Genomic DNA, 17359 nt, shown 5'->3' with positions numbered 1-17359 from the left:
TGATTCATTTATGTCCTGTAAGTGCCACGAGCAAAGTACAAGGAAGCTGTGGAGTTCGGAGTTCTAGCTGAGTGAAGGCATCAGAACTGGACCTCTAACAGGAAGATCTGGACATGTAGAGACAGGTGTATTAAGATGAGAAAAGCAACAACTGGCTACTTTGACTCTGGCTTGAAATGCTGAGAACTTAGTCACTTAAAGCGATAGGGTAAGACTCTGTCAGATACTTATCTTTCTAGATACATGGTAGGTAAGGCGCAGTTGGAAAAAATTATTCGGAGATGTGAAAATCTGTACACAGAATAACAGAACATTCATCACAAAATTAGGGTCAAATGATAAAAGTCATGAATTCCCATTAGTAGCATATGTATCCTCTCTACAGAGAGAGATCATTTAATGCCCATTTGTGGGTGCACGCACATACGACAGATGTAGATTGGGCACCAGGTAAATCCTACTTCCTTCTCATACATGCTTTGAGAACTATAGGTAAACTTTGCATGTATGCTACTACCCAAACACTACTTAACAGGCATTTAATAGTTGGTTATAAGAATGTTGAACACTTCAGCAGGACTATGGGTAAGGTAACTTTGGGGGGAATGGCCCACTCTTGAGACCACGTTTTCTGGAGATTTTTCAATAGTGTAATTGTGGGGGCAAAGGGTGGTCTTCCAGGTAGTCATTTCTTAATATATTTTTATAAAAATATTCACTCTTAAAAAAGGATTTCTTTGGAAAATCCTAGCTGGGAAATGGGGGCCTGAAATGGTCAGTTCTGTTTAATGGTGTCAAATAAGGGTAACATGAAAAATGTCATCTTTATCCTAAAGGGACATGGCTTTTTTTCTAAATGTTGAACAATAGTACTTTAAAGGATTGTTCTAGGGCCTGAAGTCTCCTTAAGATACTGCCAAGAAAAAAAAGTAAACAGTAAGCAAAACTCATCTTTCATACTGACCTAAAATTTAAGAAAAAAATTATTATGAATTTAGCTTTTATTCAAAATTAAATAAGCAAAAGCAAAAGTTTAAGAAACTTTTACAAAGTACTTACATAAAAGAAAGTTAATCGGGACAGTCACAAGTTTGCAACAAATAATTACAAAAGTATCTAGGGCAGCATGAATATAAACCATGTCACAGCATGGTGATCTAATTGTGATATGAATAAGGCATAACTAACATCTGCACCAAGACTAGAATTAAAAAATAAAACATACTTTAAAAGCTTACTTCTACATTAAGCTTCTTCTCTTCCCCCAGATCCTTAATGGGTTTATACTATGTAATATATTTTTTTTTTTTTAAACACATCATGTCAAACTATAAATTATATTGATGGGCAGTTGATGTGAAAAGCCCCCTAAAATGCACAAACTAACTGGTACTGAATTGAGTTCTCCATTTACCTTTATGTACAATTAAATGTAAACCATATTTTCACAGTTTTAAGTGTTTTATGAATAGATGCACAGTACCATGGCAGGTTTGCAATTGTTCCTGAAAACTGGCTCTAGGTTCTGCATCCAAAGCCTGTTGGCCACTAGGATGCAAGTATTTACATAAATAAGAAACTGTGTCATAGTCAATGGTCAAGACAGTTCAGCAAGAGCAGTATTTCCAACAAAGAGTGATACTCAATACCATAGTTTACATACTTGTGCAAATATAAGCATTAGGACAGATAAATCTGAGGCAAATTCAACTTGCAAAAACTTGTATCGCTATTGTTGTAAACTTGGGCAATAAAAACCCTCAGCAAGTTCTGCTCTCTATGGCTTTTTTTTTTCTTTTAAAATTTTAAAGCCAGAGAAAATGCACACGCGCACGCACACACACACACCCCACATACACACAGTTCTCATTTCGTTTTAGAATATGGTACATAGTGCAACTTCATCACAATGTAGAGGTTTAACACACATTCAGTGCGTGTTTTTCTGTGCAAGTTCTTAGTGGTCTAAGTCCTAGTTGAAGGTAATCATTTGCAGAACCACATGATTCAGGAGGTTGAAGGAAAAAAAAAAGTTTCGTTACATTTCTCAAACCAGCACTGGATGTGCAAAAGGCAGCAGACAATCTGGCTGTCAACGCAGCCAGATTAGGGTAACTTTAAAGGAAGATCCAAGCAGTTAGTTACTTAGATTGGTCTCTAGAAAAATAGGTCAGTATATGCTGTATCTTTGTCAACCGTTCTTTCAAAGACTTCATTGACAAAACCGATAGCTGGTATCGGGGATCTACGGGAAGAACTGCAAGAAGCCACCAACACCACGCGGGCCCATTAGGGGTCGCCTAAAAATAAACAACAGTTTACAGTATTAATACAATATACATCGATGTAACAAAAACAGTGCTCATATATCCCATATATCCGATCCTATCTCAAACTCTTAGCGATCATGGAAGGAAGGCTATTATGTCCCTATAAAATGGGGAAACTAAAGACCAGAAATGTGAATTGTCCGAGACTGAAATCCAGACCTGACTTCCATGACGAACACTCTGTCCCCTGCACTGCCTGAATGCAGGGTTTCTCGACTTCAGGCTGCTCACATTTGGGGCTGGATAATTCTTCGATGCGGGAACTGTCCTGTGCTCCTGAAGCATGTTGAGCAGTATCTCTGACCTCTATCCAATAAGATGCCAATGGCACCTCCCAGTTGTGACAGTGCAAAATATCTTCAATTTCATGAGGAGTGAAACACTGATAGAACCACAAATAAATTGAAGCAGCAAGGGAAAAAAAGTTAGAAAAGACTTGCTAAAAGTATAGGAAATGATGCATCTCCCAACTGTCAAAGAACAAGACACTGCCAAATATGCCAGGGGGGCAAAACTGCCCTAATTCAGAACTACTTTCTGAAAACACATATTTAAAGCATTAAGTTAATTAATATTTAAAAATGTCTCCAAGGAACCATGGCAAGACATAAGAAAAGGTCTCAGCCTCTAGTTTTGTTTGAAAAATAAACATTTCCAGCAAAGAAGTCCTTCTGATGTTGCAAAGGCTGACTAGTGGCCATTGAAAGAACTTGGAATTTATACAAAAGAATTTTTAAGCCATCTCTGTTGCACACCGAATTGCTTTTTATTGAACCTGAAACCTGAAGTTTCAGAATGACAGAAGGAGCTCCTGATCTCAGTAAGCTCCCTCTAGAACCACACTAGATTTCTGTAGTTGTGTACTATCTGTTGTCCACTCAGCATCACTATGCCATCCTTCTTGCATTTCAGAGAGGTCAGAAACGTTTCCCAGAATCCTCTCCCTCACATGGTTCTGGGTTAGACTTGGCCTAGGAGAGGCATAATCCCGTGAAATGTGGAAGCTGGAAGAGAAGAAGCCATTGTTCGCTGGAGACTGTTGCCAAGTGTCGGCAGATTTGCAGGAGCCTTCCAGAGAATTCTTAACCACCTGCTACACTGCTCCAGACTGAGATACCGGTGGGTCCCTCCCTCGTACTCCTAAGAAATAAAAAAGTTTCCCTGCAAGTTCTTGAAAAGCACAGTGCTCCCCTGCGTCAGGTACCCCATCCTCCTTCCGTGATGACCCTCATCTTCACTCCTCCAGCTCTGCAGACAGCTGCGTCAGCCCTCCATCCCACAGCACACCCTCCGTGCCTGGATTATGCAAGAGTGGCTGCTTTTGTTTCACTGACCAAGTCCTGACTCACAATACTACCAACAAAGCAGTGGTAGAGGGCTGAATCATAAAAGACAAGAGTGGTGAAAGTTTTTACATTTAAGACGTACTTACTCAATTTTATGCTTAGCAAAGGCTATTTCTATCAAGTGTAATCAGATTTAGGAAGCCAGAATAAAACACGCATGAGCAACTGACAATATGTACGACACCGAATGAGTGCTCAGTTTAGAGATGATCTGATGTTATAATTTCAAGTTCAGGTGAAGGACTCAATTGGGATTCAGACAGACTGAGGCCAACCTTTGAAAACCAGAATGAGAGGCAGTGTCCATCACAGTGGGCTGTTTTCTCTCCATCTCCGTATATTTATAGCCATTCCATTATGTAATCTACCTTCTGACCATAACCATTTTATTCAATTCAAAATGCTTGTCTAAAAGTTAGCGCTTTGGGGCGCCTGGGTGGCGCAGTCGGTTAAGCGTCCGACTTCAGCCAGGTCACGATCTCGCGGTCTGTGAGTTCGAGCCCCGCGTCAGGCTCTGGGCTGACGGCTTGGAGCCTGAAGCCTGTTTCCGATTCTGTGTCTCCCTCTCTCTCTCTGCCCCTCCCCCGTTCATGCTCTCTCTCTGTCCCAAAAATAAATAAAAAACGTTGAAGAAAAAAAAAAAAATTAAAAGTTAGCGCTTTGATCAGTCTATCAGATTTTCCAGAGTCGTCTTTCTGTGCGTCTTACAGAGCCTACCACACCGATCTGCTTGCACAGAAAGTTAAGCGTCACCCCTAAGCACTTGAACAAGACCATCAGAACAATAATTTCATGAGGAGTGAAGCATTAAACATGAAGAGACACAAGGGAAAAAGCTGGAGAGAAAAGGAGAGGTGAAAAAAAGATCTCCCAATAATTTACTGTAATGTCCCATTGTTAATTTCCTTATCCTGCCTTTGAGCAAATCCTCAGTGAAGGGCTTTCTCCTTCTGTGCAGTCACAGCTATGGACCCCTCAGCTGCCAGCTCTGTCCATCCCCTTCCCCTACAGATAGCAGCAGACAGCACTGCTCTGGAAATACGGTCATCACTGTAAAGACAGTGGGGACAACAGAAAGGCTGTGCAAAAAAGGAAAACAAAAAAACTTAAAAACCCATTGCTAAAAAAAAAAGTGAGACTTTTGGAAACAACATCAAAGCCATCATACCTGAAGGTTTTCCTCCCTCCCGGGCATTGAGCCAAAGTGCTGAAGAATTTGGCTTCGAAATCTGTCTCTTAAATTCTGAAACCAGCTGCAGGCTTGTGAGTATACCAAGTCATGAAGCTGTCTGAGATTCTCGATCTCCTCGTCATTCTCAACCTAGAAACAAAACAGTAAGACTTGCATCTAGTCCCCCTGGTCCAGATCACTAACCCAACAGAAATGCAAAAATAAAAATGTAAAAAGAGGCAATCCCAATTTCAGTGCTGGATCAGAGTATTCTTACGCAATACATATCCTGTGCTTCTGCCTCACAAAGCGCAATGGCCAGACTAAAGAGACACCACAGGTGTGACCGCCACCTGGCCTCGTCACCGAAGCAATGCAATACTGCGGAACCCTACTGCCGGCCTCCAGCTGGGAGGGGTACAACTGACAGTGAGTTGGGAATTCCTTTTTGTCTCTCTGCATTGATGGTTTTTGAAAGCAGTGGGACAAGAAAGGAATATCGTCACTACAATAAGAGGGAAGATTGGGAGAGGTTTCAGGCAGAGAGAACATGGCAGAAAGCAGGTAACAGGAGGGACAATAAGCATAAGTACACCTTTTACCAGGGAACTGAGTCAAAACACAACAAGAATCTTAGCATAGAAAACCAGTATATCAAAAGACAAGAGAAGAAATTATGCAAGGAGGAAGTTCTATAAAGGCAAGGCTGTGGCTACCTCCATCATTTCTCCTTGCACCCTTCAGATCACCAAACTGCAAACATAAAATTAAATGCATCAGCTTTGCAGCCTCAGATCCAGAAGAAGTAGTCTCACAGGACCCAGGAGATGAAATAGAGCATTAACTCCTCCATCTTCTATTGATTTCTGTAGCACGCTCTTCTAGCCCACTCGCTATGTGCCGGGGAGGGCTCCAGTTCACATACATTAACTCATCTGAACAAATACCAGGCCTGACTCAGCCTTTCATACTTCAAGAATGACTCACTATAAAAGGGACTCTGAACACATACTTTTTATTTCTGAAAGATGTGAAATGAAAAAACTAAAAAGCACCTGCCTTTTGCACAATACTGTGAATGTGCTTAATACCACTGAGCTATATACTTAGAGGAGCCAGTTGAAGACTTCTGCTCTTGCAATGACTATACAAGATTCAGTCCCCTGCTAACACACGTTGGTCTTGACATGAGCTGGAAATAAACTTGTGACTTGTTAAAACTATTAAAGAAAACCTCTACGTGGCACCCTTACAAAATTCAAGGAAACAAACCATGGGCTATAGAAAACAAGGAACGACACAAATGACAAGTGTCTGGCGTGGAAAAAGGAGCTGGCTAAAAAGCAGGCAGAACTTTAAGGGAAAAAAAGACTGCTTATAAAGTAAATTTGAGAAGCTTTTCCAGAAGGAAGGGACAAGAAATCATTACAAAGATGAGACATTAAGATGAGGAAAAATTATTAGACATTCCTAAGACTGCAAAGACAGCAAACAGTTTCTAAACACCAAACTCATAATGCTTTCAAGATGCTATTCTATTGTCCTATATTTCTATCTAGGCATATGGTTGGCCATACACTCAAGCGATTGTGTCATCAAATCCAAATGTGAAGATGTAAACTTACAAAGAATATTGCCTTTAGCAAATGATTCCATTAACTAAGCATGCCTAAGGCACAGAAACTATCAAACTTCCACAACACTTTTGGCCTACTGCACAAAAAAAGAAGTCTCCCCATAGCATCTTAATCGTAAGACAGGACAGGAAATATCAGCCCAATCAAGTTGATCAGAGAGGCAATATGGCATAATGCTGAAGCACAGCACTTGGGGCCAGCGAGCTAGCTTTAAATCATTTCTATGACTCTACCTAGAGGATCTTAGGCATATTTATTACCACTTTTGGATCTGACTTTCCTCATCTAAGGATCTCAGAGTTCCGAAAATTCAAAGAGCTAATGTTTGTAATGCCAGCGTTCAATAAATGATTAAAATGAAGGGCCCAAATCAATGAACAGGGAGAGCATATGATCAGTGGTTTTATAATGCCCTTCCAAAAGAAACTGCCTTTCATCTGATAATCATAGCATCACAAATCATTTTTTTGGTACCTAAACTAACTGCAGATGGTGAATTACTGGAATCATCAAAAGGCCCACATTAACCCTTTGCAAGAAGGTTATCACAATAACGCACCGCAGGAAAGATCTCACCAGTAAGGCTGGTGACAGTACTTTCTCTGTGATGCCCTAGAGTTTGAACACCTGTCCTCTCACTGTGTCCATGTTGTCATTAAGGCTATGTCAGATACATACAGAACAGTTTTCAAAGGCTTTAATGTGTCTGCCTACTAATAAATTCGATTAAAAAGGGCAGGGATTAGCAGCTTTCATAACCCAGATGAAAGTTCTAAGTTCAATTCAATCCATCGCTGGTGTTAAGTGCCCACCATGCCCACGTACACTCTAGGCACCACGTTGGTTGGGGAGCCTGCAGAAATGAAGAGGATCTGTGCTCTGGACTCTTCCAAGTTGACACACTGTGAGTAAGAGCAAGATAAGCAAAAGCTAACTGGGAGCTAACTTGTGTAAGTATCGACCAGAGTCTCTGGGACAAAGAACTGTTGTATGCGCCTAGACTATCAGCCTGTGCAATGCCAAGGACAGAGTACCCCAAGGTGTGCTCAAGAAGCATTTAATACCTTCACATCTTCCAGATATTCAATGTCTGCAGTGCAATATCCATCTTTCATTCCTCTCTTTAAGACCCTAAACCGCTTTCCTCCAACTGTGTCAACCACAGACCTCCCGTCAGGTAAGAAATGTACATTCCGAATTTGTAGCATACACCCATAATCTGCAAAACTAAAAGAAAACTTCGGATTAATATCAAAGTTCAAGTAACAAGCATGCAAATTCTCAATATTCAAAGCAAGTTCCAATGTAAACAAAAATATTTCTGTACAAAAACATACCTATTCTGGGTATCACTAACACACATCCCAAACTGTTTAGTTCCAGTTTGTATACTTCTTCGAATCATCAGTCTGTATCTTGGCTCAAATACATGAAGAGGGCAAGGCACAGTAGGGTAGGCCATAGTGCAAACAAATATTGGAACATTCTTGGTCAAGCTGAAGAGGAAAAAAGTCTCATTATCATCCATCAGAACGTACCACAAAAATGACTGAAGCTTGCAACACTCATCAGCATCTATTTATAAAACTAAATCTGAATTTAAGATACCAGGTTGTCATACAGAGCTAAGTATCTTTATGAATCAAGAGTACAGTTAGTATTAATACAAACTTTTGTTTGTATTTTGTATTAATCTGTTTAAAATATTTAGAACAGTCTTTTATCCATCAAATACTCTTCCTTATAGATAATAAGAAAAAAATGGGCTCCCACAGTCCACAAAAGGCAAATCATTAAAATTCCTAGTGCATTAAAATATTTTCAAATTCACGATCAAAAACATAACTCAGTAACATTTTTTCTAGGTAATTAAAATTATAGAATATTTTTCACTGCCAGATTGGCAGGAAAGAAGGAGGACAACAGTACCGCCCAGTTCTGGCACGGGCATGGGAAAAACTGGCAGGGCTGAGGGCAGTTTCAAACAGTACAACCAAACTGAAGAAGAATCTGGCCGACACTTTAAAAAGTTCATATCCTTTAAACTCCTAGAAAAACTTGTACAAGTACTTGAAAGGAAAGCTCACCGTAACATTGTGTATAGTAACCAAAACTTAGAAGAGGGGACTAGTAAAATAAACTGACATAACCATAAAATGAAGATATACGTGTGTGTGTGTGTGTGTGTGTGTGTGCACATACACATGTTGACTTGGGAAAAAAAGATCCCACTTTTGTTGAAAATGTATTTATACATCTTAAAATCTGGAAGGATACGTGCCGAAATGCCAACGGTGATTCCTTTTGGGTTATAGATGACCTTTGCCACCCCTGCTTATTTACAGGATCTTCTAGCATTTCTTCAAAATGACATAATTATGTGCAAGAAATACAACTATTAGCTCCTCTTTTAAAAAATGTGTAATCTACCATGACTAAGCATTCCATTTGGTCTTTTTCAGTTCTTCTGCTGACAAATATTAAGCAGCAAAACTCTGAAGTACCAGGGGATGAGTACTTAAGATGAGCACCCCATAAAAAAACCCAGCCCTGGTAGTAAGTAACAGAGACTCCCTCATGCTTCTCTGCATCACACTCAGCCCCCCTCAAGTGAGGACTTCATCTGTCATTTGCCGATTCCACTCTTCTGCCAGGAGTCTGGTTGCAGTCACTATACTTAAGATTTCAAAAGCATATCTGCGGCTTTCCTGTAACTAGCTTTTGGCAGTGTTGATCAAGAAAGTTCATAATCCTCCTATCAGGACATTTTCTATCAAAATCACAACGAAATATCAATATCATGGAAGACAAATCAGTACCAACTTAGAAGAATGGACACCGTTCTTCTATCAAAGGGCACTGGCCCAGTGAAGACATTTGGTGGACACATACTAAGTTTGCAAGCACAATTTTTTCTTAGTAAGAAAAAAATAACTTTTTCCCATTATTTTCCAAAATCTATTACATAAACACGGCAAGTAAAACGTGCAGTTCTGTTTCTTTGGTGTGTCCAGTGAAAGAGAAAGCAAGTTAAGAAATTACGCAGGAAAGAAATTTTAAAGAGACGCCTGTGACTCGAGCAAGAGGGAAAGACAGGAAGGGAAAAGAACGTCAGAAAAGGACAAGGAAGAAAGGATACAGAGCACCAAAACCAGGTCCAACCTACCCAGCCCCAACTAGCCAGTGCGTGCTCGCTCTCAGTAGTGGTCTGTACCACTCTATCCCTAAATTACCTCCTGACACTAACTTAATCTGCTACCGGTAATCTTGACTAATTGACACTTTGGCCCCTTCGCCACTCCTACCAACTTCAGCCTCAGGCCTCAAGGTCCCACCCACTTCCCGACCTCTCATTGGCTAAAGCAGCTGCCAGTCCAGGCCATTTACGCTCCACCTTCCTGCTAACCCTGCCTGGTACCTGAGGGTTCTGTTCCCAACTCCACTGCCTGAGGTCCCGTAGGAAATTCCTCCTCCACCGAAACTACCACTACGGGGCAAAGGGCTTGAGTCAACAACCCCCAGTGGAACATCTGGAAGTTACCAAATGAACTTTTAAAAACTTCTGTCTGTTGAGGAGAGGGGAACCTGACCCGTGTTTGTTGAAAATAGCCTGGGGCTACACTAGGTTGAACTCGAGACAGGATCCAGCTGGCTGCGAGAAGGTCTCTCCTTACTGTGTTAAAGGGTGGTGGCTGGGGCTTGATCACATTAACTTTATGAGAAGAAACTTACTGTGACAGCTCAGCAGTTTCTTCATCATATATTTGTTTTCTCTCAGACAGCTCATCAGGCAGATACTTCACTATCAATTCTTCCAACAGCTGTGTCACACAGTACCTCCTATCTGCTAGATACTAAAAGACAGTGTTATTTCACACTCCAGTACTTTTCCTACAGCAGAAAACAGGCAAAACAGTTCATAGTAAAGCCTTTATTACATATTTATACAGTCGATTCTGAATTAATTGGTGAGGAAGAACGTGACAAGTGATGATGCCACACAGGTCAATCTGCGCAGGCTTTGCCCCAAAGCACTGAAGACACGTGGCTGCGGTGGAGACTACCACCGTCCAGAAGACCCTTGTCCTGCTACGACCTCAAATCCTTTCTGGGCACCAGGAGGCCCTGCCCTCTCCCACACCAAAGGCCAATTTCTATCTGACAGCTCGTGGGTACTTCAGACTAGCATTTTAACTGAGAACCAAAAAAATAAGCTAAGGAATAAAGAAAATAATACACTTGCCTTATTTAGGAAAAGTGAAACTATTCTTTTTGTCCCAGTTTTGGTGGCCGAGTCTCCAGATCATTTTTCTTGACGATTTTCCTTCCCGTGTCACCCACTGTCACTCAGACCCTTATCAAGAGGTTGCTTTTCCGACACGATCCACCCCCCAACTCTATATAAAATGGTACATTTGTACCACTCCCTTAACACTCCGGAAAACTGCCACTCGCATTTCCGCGTCATTATTCCAACTGCTAAAAGCCATCCCTCTCCTTCCAGCCTGTAACCCTGCCTAGCCTGCAAGGTCTGGCTCCAACTTTACCTTTTTCATGAAGTCTGCCTTAATTTTTCTGTCTCCCGAGAAACCCAATTCTACTGCCTTTATCCCATAAAAGGCAGTTACCACACACCGCACTGTATTCCATGGACAAAAAGACATGTTTCTGTAGGTAAGTTAAAAAACTGCATAAGGCTGGGACCAGGTCAGGACGTGGGTACAGAATTTTGGAACAATAACCCATATAATAAAGTTGGTGAGGAACGACTCTTGGGAGACAATCAGAAGATAAAGAGAAGCCACATACTTTTAATCTGCCATTGCAGCAAAAATAAGGGTTTGTCATTATCCGAGGAAGAATGGAGGAGTAGGAAGGGGGAGAGGTTGGGAAAGGGTACCAGGAGTGGTTTTCAAACTTTAGCATGAAATCAGGCTTGTTGAAAAGCAGAGGGCTGAGCCCCACCCCAGAGTTTGTGATGTCGTGGCTCTGAGGTGGGGTCTGAGAATTTGTAACAAGTTCTCAGGTAATACAGATGCTGCTCGTCAGGGGAACACATTTTGAAAACCAATGGGCTAAATAGTATATATAATACTCGTGTATTAATTTGGGGGGAATAGGAATCTAAATTGTACAATATTTCTGGGGGGATGTAGGTAACCCAGCATTTGGTTTTAAGAGTCTTATAAATACATGGTTTTGGATCAGCCATTCACCTTCCAGAAATTTATCCTAAGGAAACAGTCAAGACGCAAATCATGGTATATAAAACAAAGAACAAAACAACTTACATACCCAACAATAGGGAAATGTTAAATCAATGGATTATTCTGCTATAAAAAAATCTTAAATACATTCCGATGAAAGAAGAACAAAAGAAAATGACAAAAGCATAAAATGATAGAGCGTATCAATTTGTTTTTTTAAATATATACTTAGATTTTACCTATTATACAGGATACCTTGAGGACACAGGATAAAGTTATTTTCAAACAGTATGCTGGCTGTATTTTTAAATAATGCTTGTTTTCCTTCAAACTCCAGACATTTCTTAAGGTGAGGTAGCTCTAAATTTAAAGCCACATATCTAATTGTTAATTTGAAAAAAAAAAACACTATATACTACAGAATATTTAAAAACTCTGGAAACACAGAAAAAAAACATGATTAGAGTACTTCACCTGAAAACATGAAGTATATAGGCAGAAATGTAATTAATAAACTTAAGAACGAGTTTGTCTTAGGTTTTTGGACTTTGTGAAAATTCTATATATGGTTTTATGTTTGACATATTGGCTTGTTATGTAAGACTCCTATCCATGTATTTAATACACATATGCTATTATAATATCTGTACAGAGTTGTTTTTTCTGCATAGGAATTAACTACGTTCAAATGCAAAATGGCTTATTAATTTTTTATTCATATTTGGAAGACTTTTTTTTAAGCAATGCTGTCACCCCCCAGAGATAGGATCATTCTCGTGATCAATGCTACGGTTGTAATTGGGACCTAGAATTGTAACACTGGGGCCTCACCTTATGGCTAAGGACACCCAAGCAGGATTGGGAAAATGCTGTCTTCCCATTGGTTACAGAAGATATGTACCTGAGATCCAGCTATTTCCCTAACACAGGTTATTAATAGCATTGATCACTGACTGTACAAGCGGTGTGGGAAGCTGTGCCTCCAGTAAGTACACCACTTTCTAGAGCTGTGCTGCCCAAATGGTAGCCACCAGTCACATGTGTCCACTTAAATGAAAATGAAAATTTAAAATACAGGTCTTCAGCCACACTAGCCACATTTCAAGTGCTCAATTGCCACATGTGACTACCATGTTGGACAGCATAGTTATGGAGAATTTCCATCAATGCAAAAAATTCTATTAGTTGTTCCATATGTTAAGGAGGCAGGACTAGGGCTGAAATCCAGGGTATTATTGAGGGTGGAAGGCAAGGCAGTTGGGTTTTCCCAATACTGTCTGTCATTAAAACTGAACCAAGTCTAGGCCAGGTACTTGACCATAGCCCCCTTTGTTTAAAAAAAAAAAAAAAAAAAAAAAAATACATGGGGCTTGGCCTCCAGAATGGCCCTCCTTTCCCCTATGCTCTCCAAATTCACCTTTCTCCAGCACTAGCATTTTGGGTAATGTAATGTTTTCCTTCTTGGTCAGTCAGCATATATAATGTAATTTATTCTGAACATGATAATCACTCTATTTCTATGGGCTAAATACAAATCAGTATTGCCAAGCTTAAGATCAATAAACAGATAAATACGCAAATGTTTACCTCTTTTAAGCTTTCTTTGCAGAGAGGACAATACGGTGTATGATCTAAACAGCGCTCAAGGCAATTCTTACAGAAGGAGTGTCCACAAGGGGTTGTTACTGGCTCAAAAAACAACCTGAAATCAACCAAAATACATGTTTTCACATTAAACTATCCATGGGAAAAAGTGAAGAAATAATGGAACCATAAGACTAATCTCTATTTGAGGAAGAAGGAGGGTCTGGTGGGCAGGAGAGGAAGGAAGGGGCAGTGATACATACAATTATCCCCTCCTGAACCTTTTAAAAGTTCTCCATCAACAGGGGTACTACTCTGCCAAGGGATGAAAGCTATACTGACCAATGGAACAGCCCACATGGGAGCTACTAAACATCTGAAATCCGGCTGGTCCAAACTGAGAAGTGCAATAAATGTAAAATGCACATAGTCTCTGACACTTGGTGTGTAAAATAAACAATATGAAATATATAATTATTAGTTGACTAGATTATTTCTTAATAAGCCTATAAAAGCCTTACAATATAAAATCCATGAAAAAGAATAACCCAATAAACTTTACAGTTAATTCGTAAAGAAATATTAGGCTTAATACCAGTAAGTAATGAACAATATAGAAATACTAATTTTACTTACATGATAATTATTTCCTGAAACATGATACTTCGGAATTTCCTAGATAAAAAGGCACTTGAGAAATCATCTGGCCTAATGCCCTCACCCCACAGATAGATGAAGCAAAGGGACCTGCTCAGAACACAGCTAGTTCTTACCAGCCTGATGTGGCCAGCCACCAGGTCTCTGGGTACTGTTCTTCTGACTCCACCACAACTCAAGTAAATGGAACATATCTTTCAAAACTATTAGTCTTCTAGAATTACAAGCATTCTACACAATGGAAATCTTTTATTTTTATTATTTTTTTAATTTGTTTTAAATTTACATCCAAATTAGTTAGCATCTAGTGCAGCAAGATTTCAGGAGTAGATTCCTTAGTGCCCCTTATCCATTTAGCCCATCCCCCCCTCCCACAACCCCTCCAGTAACCCTCAGTTTGTTCTCCATATTTAGGAGTCTCTTCTGTTTTGTCCCCTTCCCTGTTTTTATATTCTTTTTGTTTCCCTTCCCTTATGTTCATCTCTTTGGTCTCTTAAAGTCCTCATGTGAGTGAAGTCAGATGATTTTTGTCTTTCTGACTAATTTCACTCAGCATAATACCCTCCAGCTCCATCCAAGTAGTTGCAAATGGCAAGATTTCATTCTTTTTGATTGTCGAGTAATACTCCATTGTGTGTGTGTGTGTGTGTATATATATATATATATATATATATATACACACACCACATCTTCTTTATCCATTCATCCATCGATGGACATTTGGGCTCTTTCCATACTTTGCCTATTGCTGATAGTGCTGCTATAAACATGGGGGTGCGTGTGTCCCTTTGAAACAGCACACCTGTATCCTCTGGATAAATGCCTAGTAGTGCAATTGCTGGGTGGTAGGGTGGTTCTATTTTTAGTTTTTTGAGGAACCTCCATAACTGTTTACCAGAGTGGCTGCGCCAGCTTGCATTCCCACACAACGGAAACCTTTATCCAACTTTACTTAAAAAGGACTTTACAGTTAAAACAAGACAGAGTCATATATATACAACACGTTGTTAGCATTTTTACCCAAATCTAAAACCATGTATGTGTCTAAGTTTCAATAATATGTTTAACTTTTATAGTCCTTTACAATATGTAAGTCATTAGATTCTTACAATGCCTGCAATATAGGCTATGGAAATACCCCACTGTGTAAGTAACGAAAATCCAAATAATGTTCAGAGATTACCTGCCCAAGTTGTGAAAGGTAAGCCGAGAACTAAAATTCATATCTTTTGATTTTTAGTCCAGTATTCTGTCACTTTAGAGTAGATTACCTTTATGTACTTTGTATTTTATTTGGTAATATAAAATATGCATCTTTATAAAATTTTATACACTTACCTCATGCAGAGAGAACACTCAAAATCTGCAACATCTATTAATTCTTCTGGGATGTCACCGTAAGTTAATGAAAACGTACAGACTTCATTGCGAGTTTCTATTAAAACAAAGAGGGTTATCATCTTTAGGAAAAAGTTTAAAGACCATTCTAAATAAACAGATGTGTTCTAAATGAGCGTAGTGACATTTTTACCTCCTTGTTTTTTAAGCTTATTTCTTCCGTCTTCATCTACAATCACATCCTGGTCTAAAAGAGACAACTTTCTTTTCAGCAGAGCACCTTTTTCTTGAACAGAGAGTAGAGGTTCCGAGGACACTCTTTTTAAACAGTCCTCTCTGGCAGGCATTTCTGTTGAATTTATAGCCTGTGCTGACCATGTACGGTTTAAGCTTCCTTTGATAAGCTCTGAAGTGACCTCTGGTATTTCTTCGTTCTACAAAAGTACAATAAACAAGGGTAACTGTATTGCGGCTCTCACCACGAACCAAACTGAAATGAAATTCCACTGTCTCAGAATGTTCTTTTTACCATTCATTTAAAAGCACCAACTTTTAATTCTAAAACCCTGATAAATAAATCATTTTACTAGTAATTATAATATAGCCTTAGACATCAAGCTGACATGTTATAATGAGGTCGATGCAGTTATGCTAATATAGTTGTTACAACCCTGAAGAAACTAAAATAAATACCATGTTCTACATTTCCCATGAGACTAAAGTTTTCTGATATTCAGGTGACCTAAAATTGTGGTTAATGAACACATATTTTACATAAAAGTTTAGTGTAAAATAAAAGGCTACAGACAAAAAAATCTAATTCAGACCATGTTTAATAGATTCTATTTCTTGAAACCCAGAAAGTGAAAATCTTAACCTGTAAAAAAACAGATGCACTCAACCCATGAAAATCTTTTCTCACCCCTTACCTGCTCTGGGCTAAGCTCTGTGGCAGAGTGAGACTCTTCCATTACTACAGGAAAACCAAAAGGTTTGTTTTTAATACATGGCAATGAACTCCAGGAAGAGTCCTTCAGGCCTTCTTTTAAGTTTTCAGGTGACAATAAATCACATAAAATCTGTAAGAGAAATGTAAAGGTAATGGAAAATGTATGATTAGGGATAATTTAATATAAAGCTATCTAAGAAATTTTAGAAAATTCACAGCAGACATTGTTTTTAATGAGCAGAGGAGGAAGAGATTAAGCAATAAACAGAAATGCCAAACCATTCAAAAGTCTTGTAAAGCCAAGGTGTGCCTGAATGGGCTCAGATCACGTCAAAGAAATAATTCAAAAGAAAAGCATTGGAGTGGCTAGACTACCAGCCTAGAAGTTACCCAATATTAAAACTGACTTTTTAATGGAGGATTATAAAGAGATTTTTGAATGAGAGAGAAGGACTATGGGAGGGGCAGACAGAGGGAGAGAGAGAATCCCAAGCAGCCTCTGCGCTGTCAGAGCAGAGCCCAGCACAAGCTTGAACTTATGAACCATGAGATCGTGACCTGAGCTGAAACCAAGAGTCAGACACTTAACCGACTGAGCCACCCAGGTGCCCTGTAAAAAGAAGAGATCTCAAGGGAAGTAGAAAATATTTACCTCTCAACATTAGTGAGTCCCAGCCTAGCAAGTTCACAGTTCACCCCAAAGTATACTTTAAGACTGGACTTAGAGTGTTTAAGTGAATTAAAGAACTTGTAATTCTAATTAAAAAACTCTTAAAATTCCACTTATTTACCCTGAATTTAGCTTCTCACTGAGTAACCTACACGGGTAGCCACCATTGCCCAGCTCTCTCGGTTGGGAGCACCATATGGCAGCTGTCCCTTAACAGCTGTGAGTTAACCTGGGAGGCAGCTGTCCCATCAGAATTTCTAGGTGCTGCTATCGGGAATGCATCTTAAACAAAACCATGGTAGGTTAAGCGAGGGAAGAACCTGGCTAGAAGGAAATGAGTAGGACCCAAATGATTGTTATTGTCGAATAAACTATATTAAATGAACAGCAGAGCATTTCTTAAAGTCTAAACGTGGATGTTTTAGTTTTTCAGTTGCATTACCTCTCAAACTCACACAAATCAGATTACT

General features: G+C 39.5%; 1 protein-coding gene across 1 annotated transcript in view; it reads right to left on the bottom strand.

Annotated features, from left to right (window-relative positions):
• Positions 1-976: 976 nt before the first annotated feature.
• Positions 977-17359, bottom strand: part of LONRF1 (LON peptidase N-terminal domain and ring finger 1) — a 38005-nt gene continuing 21622 nt past the window's right edge. The window contains exons 4-12 of the mRNA XM_058720143.1: positions 16200-16349; positions 15464-15704; positions 15271-15367; positions 13279-13393; positions 10217-10338; positions 7822-7980; positions 7549-7711; positions 4845-4997; positions 977-2300 (exon numbers count right to left, since the gene is read on the bottom strand). Coding sequence (XP_058576126.1) covers positions 2142-2300; positions 4845-4997; positions 7549-7711; positions 7822-7980; positions 10217-10338; positions 13279-13393; positions 15271-15367; positions 15464-15704; positions 16200-16349 — 1359 coding nt within the window. The 3' untranslated portion in view covers positions 977-2141. The remainder of the gene's footprint in view (positions 2301-4844; positions 4998-7548; positions 7712-7821; positions 7981-10216; positions 10339-13278; positions 13394-15270; positions 15368-15463; positions 15705-16199; positions 16350-17359) is intronic.

This window comes from Neofelis nebulosa, chromosome 3 (genome assembly GCF_028018385.1).
Source record: "Neofelis nebulosa isolate mNeoNeb1 chromosome 3, mNeoNeb1.pri, whole genome shotgun sequence".
NCBI lineage: Eukaryota > Metazoa > Chordata > Mammalia > Carnivora > Felidae > Neofelis > Neofelis nebulosa.
Note: the sequence above shows the minus strand (reverse complement) of the source record. Positions and strands in the feature narration are given on the sequence as shown.